General features: G+C 42.4%; 1 protein-coding gene across 2 annotated transcripts; it reads right to left on the reverse strand.

Annotated features, from left to right (window-relative positions):
• Nucleotides 1–3,351: 3,351 nt before the first annotated feature.
• Nucleotides 3,352–11,857, reverse strand: keap1b (kelch-like ECH-associated protein 1b). 2 transcript variants are annotated; one of them, XM_029246801.1, is made up of 7 exons: nucleotides 11,779–11,857; nucleotides 10,043–10,414; nucleotides 9,329–9,574; nucleotides 6,481–7,166; nucleotides 5,598–5,803; nucleotides 5,140–5,316; nucleotides 3,352–4,891 (listed from the first exon to the last, which is right to left on the reverse strand). In XM_029246801.1, the coding sequence occupies exons 2-7, from the start codon at nucleotides 10,349–10,351 to the stop codon at nucleotides 4,728–4,730; spliced, it is 1,788 nt and encodes a 595-aa protein (XP_029102634.1). In that variant the 5' UTR covers nucleotides 10,352–10,414; nucleotides 11,779–11,857; the 3' UTR covers nucleotides 3,352–4,727. The 2 variants fall into 2 exon arrangements, with proteins under 2 accessions (XP_029102634.1, XP_029102633.1); XM_029246800.1 differs by lacking the exon at nucleotides 11,779–11,857 and having other exon boundaries at nucleotides 10,043–11,248.
• Between the last annotated feature and the right edge of the window lie 3,104 nt (nucleotides 11,858–14,961).

Here is a 14,961-nt window from a genome sequence, read left to right on the forward strand (position 1 = left end):
TTCTTACTTCTTTTTAGCCATTGAGGCACAGTCTCATTATAAATGAGAAACAGTCGCTCAGCTCAAACCCCCCTTTCTGAGTTTTGGGGATGATTGCCCTGACTGGAGCACTATGACACCAGGGGAAAATGTACTTTTCTTATTTACATAAATTCTAGCCTGCTTACCCAACCAGTTAATGGTGTTTTCCCATTTATGACTTCTCCTGTGATCACCTTAATTTGTGAAGTAGCCCAAGGGCAGGGGTTCCCAACCCTGACCCTAGACAGCAGCTTTACCCATGGTGGTTGACCACAGTTGGTTTCCTTAAATAGTTAATGCTGAGGTCAAAAGTTGCCACACCTGGTGTTTCAGATATAGCCTATATATGTAACAATTCTCTAAATTGTGTTGGGTTGCAGCCCTCTGGAGCTGTGGGCATCCAACCCCTTGACTACAGTTACATCAACATCTGTAAGCCTTTGTACAATGTATTTCTCAGTGTAAAGCTAACCGAATTATTGAAGTATTTAAACCAGGATAATCTGAGGATAGACAACCCCCCTGACACACACACACACACCAGTTTTCTGGACAAGGAGCTCCTATGAAGTGACTTTCTCTACCTCTCACCACCGAAAAGGTTGGAGGGAAAAAGTGGAGAGAAAAGTTTAAAAGGAGTTCTGCATCGTATGAATGTATATGCAATAGATGAATAGGGTTAGGGCCATAGAAGTGAATTTTACACTTGACCATCACTTGTGTGATTTTCATGGTAATTTCATGGTTTGTCATTCCCTTCATCCTTGCATATTTGTGGATTGAGAGCATGGGAAGAACATGTAAACTCCATAGACCCTAAACCTACAGGGCAATGTGCAACTCAGCCACTGTGATGTTTATTATAACTACTAATGATAAAAATTATCCCCAGGTGAATTAGTAGAACAGAAAATTAATTTGCACCAGGTTTGTTTGTGAACAACACAGAAAACACCTGAAACATCGGTGCATTCCTTATATGGTAACACTGTGAAAGACATTTGTGTATTTGGCGCCGCCTTGTGATCAATGACATATATTACAGCAGATCGTCGTACGGAGGACCTTTCAGGTCTCCAAAAAAGAAGCCTGAGCGAAAAAAAACCAAATAATGTGTTTTTTAACCTTTTTTTTAAGCGATCGTTTTAGTGATAGTCAAGTCATACATCATATTTTGTGGCACCCCGGTCCATTTTCTACTGTTCCCCAAAGAATAGAGCCAATGCTGTATTAATGAGTAATAAAACGACTGGCTATGACGTAGACAAGTCAAACACGTCAGGACGAAATTCGGTCACATATTGCAACTGGAAACAAAAAAATTCACATGAAGTTGACTTATATTCCTCTACTTTAGCTTAATAATGAATCATATATACCTTAGCAGTATGAAAGGATATCTATTCAAGGAAATCATTCTAGCGTATTATCATTTGTTCCCACGAATATTAGTAACGATATTAATTCAATTGTGGCGATATTTTGAGTACTTACGTCAATTTTAAGTTAATGATTACAGACTTCAGATGCTAATGTCAAATTAAATCAATGACTAAGTCAAGATTATTTAATTAATAGCCCTTTCAGAAGCGATACAGGGAGCTTTCAGTGTTTGCTGATATATTATTGTCACCACGTTTCAAACTGAAATGACACTTTTGGAAGGACCGTTTATTGTTGAGATTTAGTATACATAACGCACCACAGTCAGAAAGCGTGTAATTTCTTACAGATTAATTTCACTTAATGTATACACATTGTTTGTGCGCTACTCATAAAACTAATAAAACGCTCAGTCAGTGTGGAAAGAAATGAACCCTTAGATTTAGTTAAAAAAACAAACTTCTACTGAAGGGTCATTTTAGTACTGTACTGCCTCTGGGTTTATGAGGGAAAAGCTCACAGTATTTTTTTTAATAAAAAGCGAAAATAAACCAGAACTGTATGTATTTCGGTTGATGTACCATAAAAACAGAACTGCTCAAGTTATGCTACCTGCTGTGTTAGGGGAAATCAGTGACGTCACTGGGGGTGCGGACTGCACCGGGTGACACCATCAGAGGGGGTGACATCAAAATGACTGTTTCTACAATTTCAGCAGAAATGCATTATTTTATTAAAAATATTCCTGTAGTTATAAGAAGAAAAATATTTTTCGTAATAAAGCCCAGATTACATGTATCAATATATGTACAAGGCTAAAACTCTATGCTCGTTTACTTTTTGAACGCGCTGCTCAGAGCTCCCATTATTGCCCAATTACAATGAGGCTTCGAATCACGTGGTTTAGTCTGCACGCGTTACGAGCGCGCGCTGTTGTTTTCGTCGCTGCTGTTTTTACAGTCGGTGATTTTGTCACATTTTCTGGTATTTTAACTACAATATTGTGGCAATTAGTATTTGTGAACCTGTATCTATAACATTAAAATAAACAATTTTGATGTAGTTCTTAAACGTTTTTACTTTGAATGCTGACCGAATTTTCACTTCAACCACATTATGATTCATGAAATGTAAAATACTAGGCTATGCGTATTACATTGTAATTTAAAAGTGTAATTTTAATTTTTCCTAGTTGTCACTATTGCCATTACATTCAGTGATATAGGGAAATTACGATTTACCAGTAACGGTACAAAAAACATGACTAAGGACTGTATGGTCTGGAAGAGGTCCTGGTGGGGGAGGGGGAACAACAACAATCCTAGTGACGCCACTGACAGAACTGTACTGGAAATGACATTCCATAAAGGGTTTCAGCAGGTCTGGTTACTATCCACAGTGCAGTTCACCAGGATGTAAGTGTAAAACACACTGGTCTGTATATCGCTGCTCTCACAATGTTTCGTAAGAGGACAGCTTCACACTTGCCCCCAGTGCATCCTTGCAAGTGAACATTCTGACTTATGGAGTAAAGAGCTTTTTACATATACGCTAGACCAAGTGTCATGCTCCCGAGTAGAATATATTTACATTTATTTATTTAGCAGTCGCTTTTTTCTGAAGCGACTTCCAATGAACTATATGTAGTGTTACCAGCCCATGCACCTTATTCACCATGGTGACTTACACTGCTAGATACACTGGGTCACTCATTCATACATCAGTGGAACACACTCTCTCTGTCACTCATACACTATGGGTGAATCCGAACAGCGTGTCTTGGGCTGTGAAAGGAAACCAAAGCACCCTGAGGAAACCCACACAGACCGAGTGGGGATCAAACCCATGTCCTTTCGCACCACCCAGGCGTTATGAGAGAGCAGCGCTACTCGCCGTGCCACCGTTCTGCCCCTCACGTATATATAAACAGAAAACACATGACCTTAATACAATAAACAAATACTTTATTATACAACCTGTTTTTACAATGAATTCTTGTAAAATTTACAATGTTTTTTTTAATAATCTGTTAATCAGGAATTACTGTGAGAAAATCTTTCACTCAGAGAAGCAAATTTCAGAAAAGGTACAATTAAACACTTATGATACCTCCAAAATATAACACATGCTCAGTAAGAATTGAGAGTCCAGTCTGCTACATGTGGAGCTAGTAGGAGAAGGGCTGAGACAAGGATAACCATAAATAAAAACAAGCCACAGAATTCTGTACAAGACTGTATGGAATATCAATGTAAAAAAATCAGAGTCCTTTAAAAAAAGCTGTTTCTTAAAATGGTGTTACAAATTCATTTACCATAAGTAAACCTCCCGTTTGTGATAACCTGGTTACCACCTGCCAATAGTGTGATTTGACAGCAGAGGTAAGGTGCTGAGTTGGAGTATTTCATTTGTAAAGGGAGGGTAGTTAGTGTTCTTTCCCCGAGGGGCCTGTTCTGTGGTGGGTCTGGGGTTAGAGTCCTGCATAGGGTGCCTTGCGGGGAACTGGCGTCCCGTCCGGGATGTGTCCCCTCCCCCTCCAGCCCTGCACCCTGTGTTGCCAGGTTAGGTTCCGGCTCGCTGCGACCCCCCGCTCGAGACAAGCGGTTATAGATGTTGTGTGCGCGTTCTTTCCCCTTTTGCACGCAAGCAAACTCCTCCTTGAAATGAAGTATTTCCTGGCTGTGAAACAGCTACTCATCACGTGGTTGCTGCCTTAAGGCCTTTTCCCTTCATTAGGAAGGGTGCACCACACTCAGCATCTACCGCAAGTCCAAATGTCAAAACTATGCCTCACACCCTCCTCCCCACATATCCACTTTTGCAAATGACTGAGCGTGTTCATGCTGATCGTGTGACCGACCAGACAACAGCAGACAGGCGGAATTCTGCATCTTGTTATCCACACAGCTCTGAATACGCTGTTTCCACTTGGTGACTGGTTAAACAGTAATCCAAAATACAAATATCTCTGACTTCTGAGCCTACCTTCTATTCATGGGTCCAGTGACTTAAGCACATTGCTGACTGGGCCATTTATGATTTGGGTAAAAGGAAACTTCTGCTTAATAGCAAAAAAAAATCTGCAAACATTTTCCTGCTGATTTACCTGGATAGTAATAATAGAGGAACTAATTTGACTTCTCATTAGGATAATGACCTGAGACAAAAGAAAAAGAGGAACGCTTGCAGCTGAAGGGCAGGTATCTGCTTATAGCTAAGCTCTGGTTCCTTTAAAAGAAGAACAATGAGAAAGAAACCAGGGTCAGGAGGGCAGTGGTCCACAGAGAGTCAGAAAGGGGGTCCAGCTTGTGGAGAGACTTCCCCTAATGCTTCTGGCACTGAGTCAGCTCCTTTCGGCAGGGCTCCATGGTGACGGCCACGCCAACACCGCTCCGCCCCGATGTCATCTTGGTCACCTCCTCCCAGGTGTCTGTCTCAGGGTCATAGCACTCCACGCTGTCCAGAAATGTGTGCCCATCGTACCCACCTGGAGAAAGCAAAACACAAACATACGCAGCTCTTGTTTTATTATAACCCAGCAAAGCATCTTAATCATAAACAATAATAAAAAAAAAAAGCCATGTCGGTCACACAAGCATTATTTACATGTACATGAAACTACAAACCAGACGCATACTACATGTAATGGTACCCAGTAATATGTACAGCGTTTTTGCTCTTACCGAAAAGAGCATAAAGTTAAAACAGTTGAAATGAGGTAGATTCGGTGCTCACCCAACACATAGATGCGCCCATGGAGCGTGGTGACACCCAGCGCACTGCGCCGGTGCTTCATGGAGGCCACAAAGCTCCAGCTATCCGTCTCGGTGTCGTAGTGCTCCACTGTGTTCAGCTGGTTGGTGCCGTCATAGCCACCCATAACGTAAATATTGTTGCCCAGGGCGCATACCCCTGGGGTGACAAGGAGACATTGATGTTGGGATGTAAACTGCCGAAATGGGCCAGCATCCCCACAGAATACCCCTGTAAAACCTTCTGGATCATGTAAAACTTTGGCTTGTGAGACTATTCTATGACTTATTCTAGTAATAGTGATAATATGACAGGTGATGTGATATATGCCCAATGAACATTTTACTTTTCATGCATAGCATAACCTTCAGTGACACTTGATGCACCTCCCAGTTCCGCACCATGAGGTTAACAGAGAATCATGAAGGGCCGAGCCTCACCTGCCCCACTGCGCACAGTGTTCATAGCTGCAGTACTCCTCCACTCATCCCTCTCGGGGTTGTAGCATTCGGAAGAGGAAAGGCGGTGTGTGCCATCAAACCCACCCACTGCATATAGGAGTCGGTTGATGACAGCCACTCCCACACCGATGCGACGGGTCAACATGGGTGCCACCAGCTGCCACGAGTCCCTCTCTGGGTCATACCTGAGCAGGGGCAGCGAAGAATCCACTCACAGTAAGTCGTCCAGCGAAAGTGCTTTTTAGTCAGCCGCACTAAATATACCAAGTGTGATAAAGAAGTAGTAACAAGATACTAGTTCCTCCAGCCAGTGAAACCTTAGTGTGATACTATAGTAAAGGATCTGAAATGTTTAGTGAAAGACGCAACAGGTACTCTGACACGCAGGTAATAATGAATTATGCAAGAGAGAAGATGGTTTCCTTGATTTCTGTTTCCTTCCTTTAAGCACCCTGATTTGATTTTCATTAGCTAGGAATCAAGTATTTCAGCTGTACTTAAGACCCCAAAAAAAAAACCTGGCCACTTCTCACACATTACGCATGCGCCTACTTTTATAAAAACTGCAACAGAGAATGTCAGAACTTTCCCTACAAGTTAATCTTAACAAGGGCCTGCAAAGAAGTGATTTACACAGTAAAAAAAATTTGAAAGGGAAAATTTAGCATGACTCATACAAGGCACAATGTGTGTAGATACGCAACATTAAACAAAGTGCATCAGCAAAATGTTATGCTGCATAGAACACTCCAGAACAACAGTGGGCGTAAAACACACAACTGATTTCTACATTTGAATTAGCCTCAGCAAAACATGGCCAAACACTTCAAGTTTAGGAAGATGGAATCCCTCCCCCGCTTACCTCTCCACACTGTTGTGGTGGATGCAGCCATGTGAGCCGCCCACAGCGTAGATCATGCCGTCGATGAGGCCCACGCCCACACGGTTGCGTGGAACACTCATAGGAGCGCAGGGCGACCAGCGGTTGTTCATGGGATTGTAGCAGTCCAGCATGTTGGAGTCCATGTTGCCGTCAGGTGCGTTGTTACGGCCACCCACTGCGTAGAAGAGGCCGCTGATGACACAAGCGGCCAGGCCGCTGCGGGGCACCTGTAGGTCTGCCAGGCGCAACCAGTCGCCTGTGCAAGGGTCATAGGCCTCTAGGTAGCTGAGGGACTGCTGGAAGTAGCCCCCAGCCGTGTAGATGAGCTGCGGGACCTTGGGGGTGCGGCAGGAGAGCACCTTGGTAGGCTTGTGCAGTGTGAGGTCCTGGAAGATCTGCGAGAGGTAGTCTTTGCACTGCGCATCCCACTTGAGCACCTCGCACATCTGCAGTTGCAGCTGCAGGAAGTGCGGAGTGAGCGAGTGACAGCGCACAGCCTGCAGCAGTGCTTGTACGTAGGGGCGCCGGTTCTCCTGGTCGTACTGCACCCAGGCCATGCAGGCGTGGAACACCTCTGACTCGCACCGCACATTCAGCTCGTCGCGGCTGATCAGTGTCACCAGCTGGCAGTGGGACAGGTTGAAGAACTCGTCCTGGGTGGCCACCTGGAGAAGTGTCACTTGCATATAAGTTGAATTCAATGTGATGAAAATGAGAAGAACTGAGATCAGCACAATAAGATTTAAAAAATCATATGTATGCATGGAATTTCAGTTATGGCTTTCAACTATATGTTTTCATTAAAAAAAGGAAAAAAAAAATTGAGAACTTGTTACCGGGTAGGCTCCGGTTCCCCGTGATTCTGAAAATGTGTGTGGGTGTGTGTGTTTAATTTTAACCAAAAGTTTATCTTGTCCAAATTCTCTCTGCTGGGAAGACAAGGAGTTGGACAGCCCTAAACAAGCTTAGTAAATTGTCATGTCAGTACATTTAACGTCACATGTTTGCATATTCAGACTTGAAGTGAAAGAGCCAGAGGGAGGGAGGGAGAGGAGGGGGGAGGAGGAAAAAGGAAAAAAAAAAAAAAAAACCTACTTCTGTTGTCAACATACACGCCTGTTCCAATTACCACATATTTACACCAACCATAGATTAGTTAACTATCTATGAACAGAAGCAACCAAAATAAACACCACTGAATATCTGGAAATTTTGCTGGGTCCAACGGTCTCCACTCAGAGAACAAGCAGATCACTTAAACAAGACAACATATTAAACCCACGCATTTTTTGACATTTTAATCTTGAATAGGCTTAAATCCTTAGAACAGTCTGCTGAATGACTCACTGTCCCTATGCAACATTATGATATTTATGTCTTTATCGTCACTAAAAATATGACTTCCAGAAATGCTCAGGCACCGCCAGTAGCCACGTTCCTGTTCATAAATCTGATTTATTACACTTGAGATGCCTACTACTCTGTGTACAGACTCCCCGTTGAACTGCATACTGTCCAAACGCTATATTTTCCAGTGACTATGGGCTAAGGAGAACCACACTGACTGTTCAGATTTGACCGATGTAGCACATGGGAATCAGCCGCATAAACATTTTCTCAACTTTCACTGAGAAATTTCTAGAGTTTAAAACCGAACACTTCTACAGCATCATATGCTAGAACTTTCTGACATGCATAAGCCTTCTTCACGGCGTGTGCTTCAACAGGTAGTGTGGCAGAATTTTCCAGAACCAAAAGCTCCTTTTCCAAACCGCCCAACTTCAGCACCGATGTTACTCGGCAGTTCCGAACGCTGTGTCTGTGCTCAAGCTTCCCTGTCTTCCCACGCTGCCGTAACATTTTCCATCCTGCCAACAAACTTTCCATTCATGGTGCTACAATGCTTTAGCCCACCGGTACAAGCGAGACAACACAAACCATGACTTGTGAACGTGGAGTTCCGGAACTCAAAGTCAGGTGCCCGGGACTGTCATTCCTTTGGTGTTTTTCTTGTGTAACCTACTAAGTTCGAGTTCTCTTCTTTCTTAAAACTTGTGCCAAAAATGTCTTCCTTTCATACAGACATCCAAGAGGTTTTTTTTTTCCCCACCACCAAGTGTAAGAAATAAAGCCCTCATTGGCTACAAGAGTTTGGGTGTGCTGGTTTTCTTGAAAGCAGTGAAACAGGTTTTCTTCTTTTCTCTTCCCCTTTCCCTCAGGTGTGTGTCACCATGTCAGACAAACTCTTTTGGCTCCTGCAACACTTCAGAGGTTGAACAACCAAAAAGGTCCTTCTGGAAATTTCGCAACCTTTCACCAAGCGTTTCAGTTACACAACATACTCGACAGCACAACTGAGATTATGGTCTGGTCTCCGTGAGGCACAAGGAAAACAAGATCAGGTGAACAACACACTTAAGAGGAACTGCTGCTGATGGTGCACCATCTCAACGCGCGAGTCTTGTGAAAACAGACGGGTTTAACCAAACACGACAGGCCAACAGAAATGTGTTAATGGTTTGGGATGTTCCAGAAGGAGCAAGGTGTTCCAAAACAAAGAACCTTCTTTGTTGGGAAGTGGTCAAGAAACCTTTATGGATGCAATATTTTGATGTCACACCATAGGTATGAGGCCTACTTAACAGGACAGACTCATAGTACACTTACAAGTGACAGAACCAGCAACCAAAAAAAACTGTGGGTTTAAGTCCCAGTGAATTGTCTCGGACCAGTTAAAAGGTTCCTTAATTAGAAGAGCAAAACGTGCTCCTTTCTTAATGATTACAATGTAAAGCTGCATGCCACTTTGTATGGACGAAGAGCTCACCTGACTGAAGTTCATGTAGATGTACTCTCGGGCTTTCTGGTGCAGTTCCGTGCAACCGATCTGCTCGGCAAAGCTGGCGATGCCAATGGCATTGCTAGGGTCTAGCTGCTGCACCAAAAAGTCGCAGCAGGCCTTGACCACGCTGTCGATCTGGTACATCACGGCTCCATTCATCACATGGATCACACACTTCTCCCCGACTGAGATGCTGGCTGTGTACGAGAACTCAATCAAGCGCTCCATCACCTGGGGAAAAAGGTCAGAGGACTGATTCAGATGCTGTGAGAAGCACTTGGGAGTACTGGGAAATACTGTGGTGAATCTGAGGGTATCTGACTCAGTGTTTTCCTCAGATACCTCAGATTCTACTGTAAACAATGGTTACAGTACATTCAGTATATGAGGACAATTACATCCATTAAGGGCCATAATAAATAAAACGTGGCAGTTTTCCAAGGGGAGCCAAAACTTTAGTACCCTGAAATTTCAGACTACAATTGCATTCAGAGCTGGTACAGTACATGGATACCACCCCCCCACATCACCAAATGACAAATTATAACTTGCTGAATTAAAAATCAAAGTAACACAAAGGGTCCCACTAGTATTAGGAAACATCACGCAGTTCACAAAATGCTCCCCGATCCCTCTTTCTTACACTCCAGCTCGCTTCTCTACACACACAATCCAAGTGCGCCTCCCAGTTCCGCTCACCTTGGGGTGGATCCCCTCAATTGACACCACCTCCATGCCGCACTCCTTGAGCCCGTTTGTGAACATGGCACGGAAGACAGGTGAGGAGGAGGCCAGCACCACCTTATGGGCCACAAAGTCCACAGCCTCCAGGTCATTGTACTTGACGCGCAGCGTGACGTCGCAAAGCTGCCTCTCCTGCCGCAGCTCATTCATGATGGTGAAGGCGGCTGCGGTGTGACTCTCCAGCGTGTAGCTGAATACACGGTGGCCATTGCGGGTGGAGGGCGTCACCTCCGCCTTGCACTCCGTCATGCCCGCCGCATACATGCTCAGCGCTGGTCTTGGGGATGCATCCTCACTCGCCAGCTCCGAACAGGAGAGGACTGAATACTGGAAATAAAAATCACTGCTCAAGCGGTTCTCCGGTGTCTTCCAGAAGCAGGGCAGTAGAAGGTGACTAAAAGAGGAAGTTGTATTTGTTGGGAAGGGCTTATTAGGTATGACTCAGGGTTTCACAGACTGGAGGAAATATTCAGATTCTTCTCTCAAGAAAAAACATACGGACAGGGTGGACCTGACTCTTGAGAAGTTTACGATGAGTCACGAGTATAAGAGAGTCTCTTTTCCCCCCCAACTTCGAAGGAGAACATTGAGCCAAAACCATCACTGCTGCTGTGCCTAAATTGTCTTGTTCTTCAGGAGTTTCAGAACTATTTGAAAACAAAGCCAATCTTAGTGTTTCCTCTCACTTCTCACAACACATTTGCGTTTCCGCTGTAACTTGCAGGAATACAGTCATGCAATTTTGCTCTGTAAAATGACACTATCTGGTTCAATCACTACAACAGCTGACAGAACACTGGGGGGAAAAAAATCTATAGACAGTAAACATGACAATTGGAATGAAAATGTGGGATTATATAAACTTTCAGCAGAACTACTTTAAGAAGGGCCAGGCGGGTTGTTAATAAGTTACTTATGGGATGAATAAAGAAACCACTGTAAAAAATTGCCTAGTTAGACAAAAACAGAGCTTACTGGCTCGCTGATTTTTTGGCAGTGAAATTTCCACTTGGTTGCAAACAAGGGAAGAGGTGAATAGCAAAACAAAATAACAAAAATCCATTAAAGTCTTCAGATCCCTTCTATATGGATAACAGATATTTTGTACATAAATGTTTCTGTACCTTAATAAAAAAAAAATTTGGAGGAAGGTGATCAGGAATAGTCTATTCTGAGTTTTATGCACCTACTTGTGCGATGAACATTGGTGCATATCGTGGAAAAAAAACCAAGTTTACTTAAAAATCACACGTCTGCAACTATCTCTCTTTCTCCTAACGTAATGCACAAACTGTATTTCTCTGAGATGTACGTCGCTTTGGAAAAAAGCATCTGCTAAATGAATACATGTAAATATGGCAAATGTAATTCCTGTCCTTTTCAAATGTTGTACAACAGAAATGTATATCACACTTAAATACTGATTTTTCTACTTCATTCTAACAGCATCCAAAAAAAATCTGTGAATTGAAGAATCAATTTAAGCTCATTAATTTAAAATTAAATGAGCAAATGTTTTAGTTCCAGACCAGAATTATAACCTGTTCTTCAGTTTTTTTTGTTTTTTTTTTTTTTTTTTTAAAGAAAAGTCTTCAGTAACCAGTCATGAAATTTTGAATGCTGAAACAGCACCAGGGTTTATGGCAGCAATCAAGAAGTGCCAACTCGGCTGTGTTCTGCATTCAACTCACAGCACGGGGGTGCAGAGTGCGCGTTTTCCACCAGTGGAGTCAAAGATAACAGATCCCAAGTTCCCCAAACAGCTTCTTCATCCGTCCAAACAGTGGTCTCTGGTTCGAAAGGACTGCCGATCACTTCAGCACTGCGCTTTGACTGCCTGCACTTCTGCATGGAATCTGCATGTCTTGAGTAGCCATTTCCAGACTAGAACCTGGAGGAACAGATGAAGGAAACAACAACAACAGCTTAGGCACCAAAGGTCGATGACACCAAAAACACATTACTGTGGTTAAGGACCTACAACCATTTACCACAAGGCACCGGTTTCAGGTTTAGAGGTGCTCTGCTTACATGTCTTTGACCAAAGTACCAAGTCTGAATCATTTTAAAGGTCTCCAGTCAGTATAAAAAGATAAAATACGTAACTATAAGCTACGAAAGACGTTTGAATAAAAGTTTCTGCTAATACAGAGAAATCAATGACACTTCCCTTTAATTAATGTAAACAGAAACATCAGCATGACATAATGAAACATTCTTGTGTAAAGTGAGACAAAAATATAAATCTCAGTCAAGAGTTTTAAATGGAAAGAATCAATACCTTGCACATAAAGGGCGCACTTGACGCATTCAAAACAAAAGGAGTTAATAATGAAACCTACCGCAACGCCACCCTGTCGAACGTGGTACAACAAAGTAAACCTAGACAGGTTAATTCCTTACTTCCAACAGGGCACTTAAATAGAGAGATTTCTTGCGTCGTCAGTGTCGAAAGTCCATTTTCCATGTTTTATGCGTCTATCAGAATATGAAAGATCCCCCCCCCCCCCCAAAAAAAAAACACACTTGCTAACAAGTGTATAATGTGTATAAATATTTTTCTGGTTCAAACACAGGGTGAGACACTAATCACAACCCTCTAAAACTGAATTATATATATAGCATTTTTTTACTTGCTCTTTTCACCCCCAGCTTCAGAACCTTAATCACATTACCTGTAGTGTAAAAAGCAATGAGCGTGCCAGGCTTTTACACAGTACCTATATTAATGTCAGAATAATCAGAGAGAACACAACTACGGTCACGAGGGTCTGAAAATAAAACTCCTTCCATACAACGAATCAGAAGTTGTGGAGAATAAACACCTTCGGACAGTGTGCCATGTTCTCGTGCGAACACACGACACACTTCAACTTCAAGAGTACCTGAAGAAACGCCACAGGGAAAACACTGGGAGAAAAAAGATGGGGCTGGATTGACCTTTTTTTTTTTTTTTTTTTTATAAACAAATTTAAATCAACACCTTGGTTTAGGGTTTGTGTAACCAGGTTGTTTGAAGAATTATGTGCACATTTCTGAGAGTTGCAGCTTGTGTGTGTGTGTGTGAGAGAGAGAGAGAGGAGTGTGGAGGAAAAAAAAAAAAAAAACACAGGCACACATATTTAGCCTTCTGGAGATACACAGAAATAATCCAAATTAGTGCAGCATAAAAAGGTGAGGAATTTAAAAGTAAAACACAATTGTAATGTCTTCTTACAGCTCCAGTGAAGCTGACATCCCGCCTGGTTGACGAACACACACAAACAAACACATACGATAATAGTGTGTAGAGGAGCGGAACCTCCAGGTAAAGTCGGTTTAATCAGGTCGCTGTGGTTCAAAGTTACATAAACATGACATTTAAAAAACCCATATTTAAACGGTTAAGCGACTGCCGCGAATTTTACTACACAAATTAACACGGTCATTTTATGATTTAATTCACGTATCTTGTCAAGTCAAGACACTTCAGTTAAATTGTGTATCTGGGCCATATATTTTGTTCACGAGCTTCGCAGTTTCGTTGTTTATTTTTCTATCTTCACTTTGAAAGAGGTGATGTTTGTCTGATATTAAGGTTTTATAGGGGTATGGATTCGCGCATTGGTACTAATGTGAGTGTCACCACAAGGCCCAAAAACCCCGGACTCGAGTTGTTCGCGCCAGCCGATCGAGGCGTCTCGCTTCCCGCTAGAGCTGCGAAAGTAGCCGCGCTCGGGAAAAGGCAACATTACACGGAACATCTTAAAAAAAAGATAAATGTGTAAGTTCTATATGAATGAGTTTCGAAACCATGCGAAATAAGCGAAAGCGTCGTTACTTGTTGAAGAAAAGCCACAAGTCGGTCAACGACTTGGCCGCCGCCGCGGAGGTCGGACAACTTTCTCTTTCTTGAATTATTAAATGGACACGGAGCCATAGTTAATGTTTAATCCGGCGAGACTCGGCCATCTCCCAGAAAAAAAAAAAGCATCTCGACAACTTTTGTTAAAATAAAATGGAACTAAACTGTCTAAGAGAACGGCTTACAGATTATGGACTTACGGTGGAAAGTTTTAATAATCAATCCTAATATCGCAGTATCGACGAAAATAACCGAGTCTTTGCGGAAACATGATTCTGGAACATTTAAAAACAACCGGTAGAGACCTGCTCCTACATAGCTTTTGAAATAATTTTAGTGCACTTTAACTAGGACTAAAACTCTAGGGGGGATTCTCCCCACTGCTACAAAACGTCCAAATTTTGTCCAACATCTTATTCTCAAAACTGTAGAAATTTTCTAGAAAACATTTAATTATGCCATCTATTTTTTTTCAACTGCTATAATACGGTGACGAAGAGGAATTATTGTAATAACGACTAAGAACTGTGATAAAACAGCTTTCAGAAGATCATCATATCTCCGTTACGCTGGTAGTCACATCATATTCGTAAATATTTGCAGAAAACTAGATGTACTATTCGCATTTCTCCTACTTAAATTCCTCTCGCTACTATTTGAAAGACAGAGAAAAAACGTCTTCCCAAAATAAACCAAGAGGACGCCGTATCTCTGACAAGCCGATCGTGATAAAAAAAAAAAAACCACCAAGTTTCTCCAGTTCAATCGGAGCCGCCAAAAAAGACTGCGACACGTTTACATCAATCAATGTATCGACAAACAGTAAAAACAATAAAACGTTTAGATGTTACCGAGACTGGGAAAAGTTGAAAGGAACTCGGGAGAAAGCTGACGCATAAAAACGTGCCGTTTACACAAAGAGCATTTGTTAGGATGCCGTACACACTGCAGACACCAATAAACACAAAAGTGGGGTCGCGATCCTCGTTTTCTAAACAATCAGTCTCGCTAAGATTAAGAAAATGACACG

The sequence above is a fragment of the Scleropages formosus genome, chromosome 20 (assembly GCF_900964775.1).
Source record: "Scleropages formosus chromosome 20, fSclFor1.1, whole genome shotgun sequence".
Lineage (NCBI taxonomy): Eukaryota > Metazoa > Chordata > Actinopteri > Osteoglossiformes > Osteoglossidae > Scleropages > Scleropages formosus.

Bases quoted from the DNA above. Each gene is read 5' to 3' on its own strand.
- keap1b (XM_029246801.1), bottom strand. From the start codon at position 10,351: ATGTATGCGGCGGGCATGACGGAGTGCAAGGCGGAGGTGACGCCCTCC. The intron at 5,804-6,480 runs GTAAGCGGGGGA...GCCCCTGCTCAG, and splicing joins CACCACAACAGTGTGGAGAG to GTATGACCCAGAGAGGGACT. The intron at 4,892-5,139 runs GTGAGCACCGAA...TGCTTTCTCCAG, and splicing joins TGGGCGCATCTATGTGTTGG to GTGGGTACGATGGGCACACA.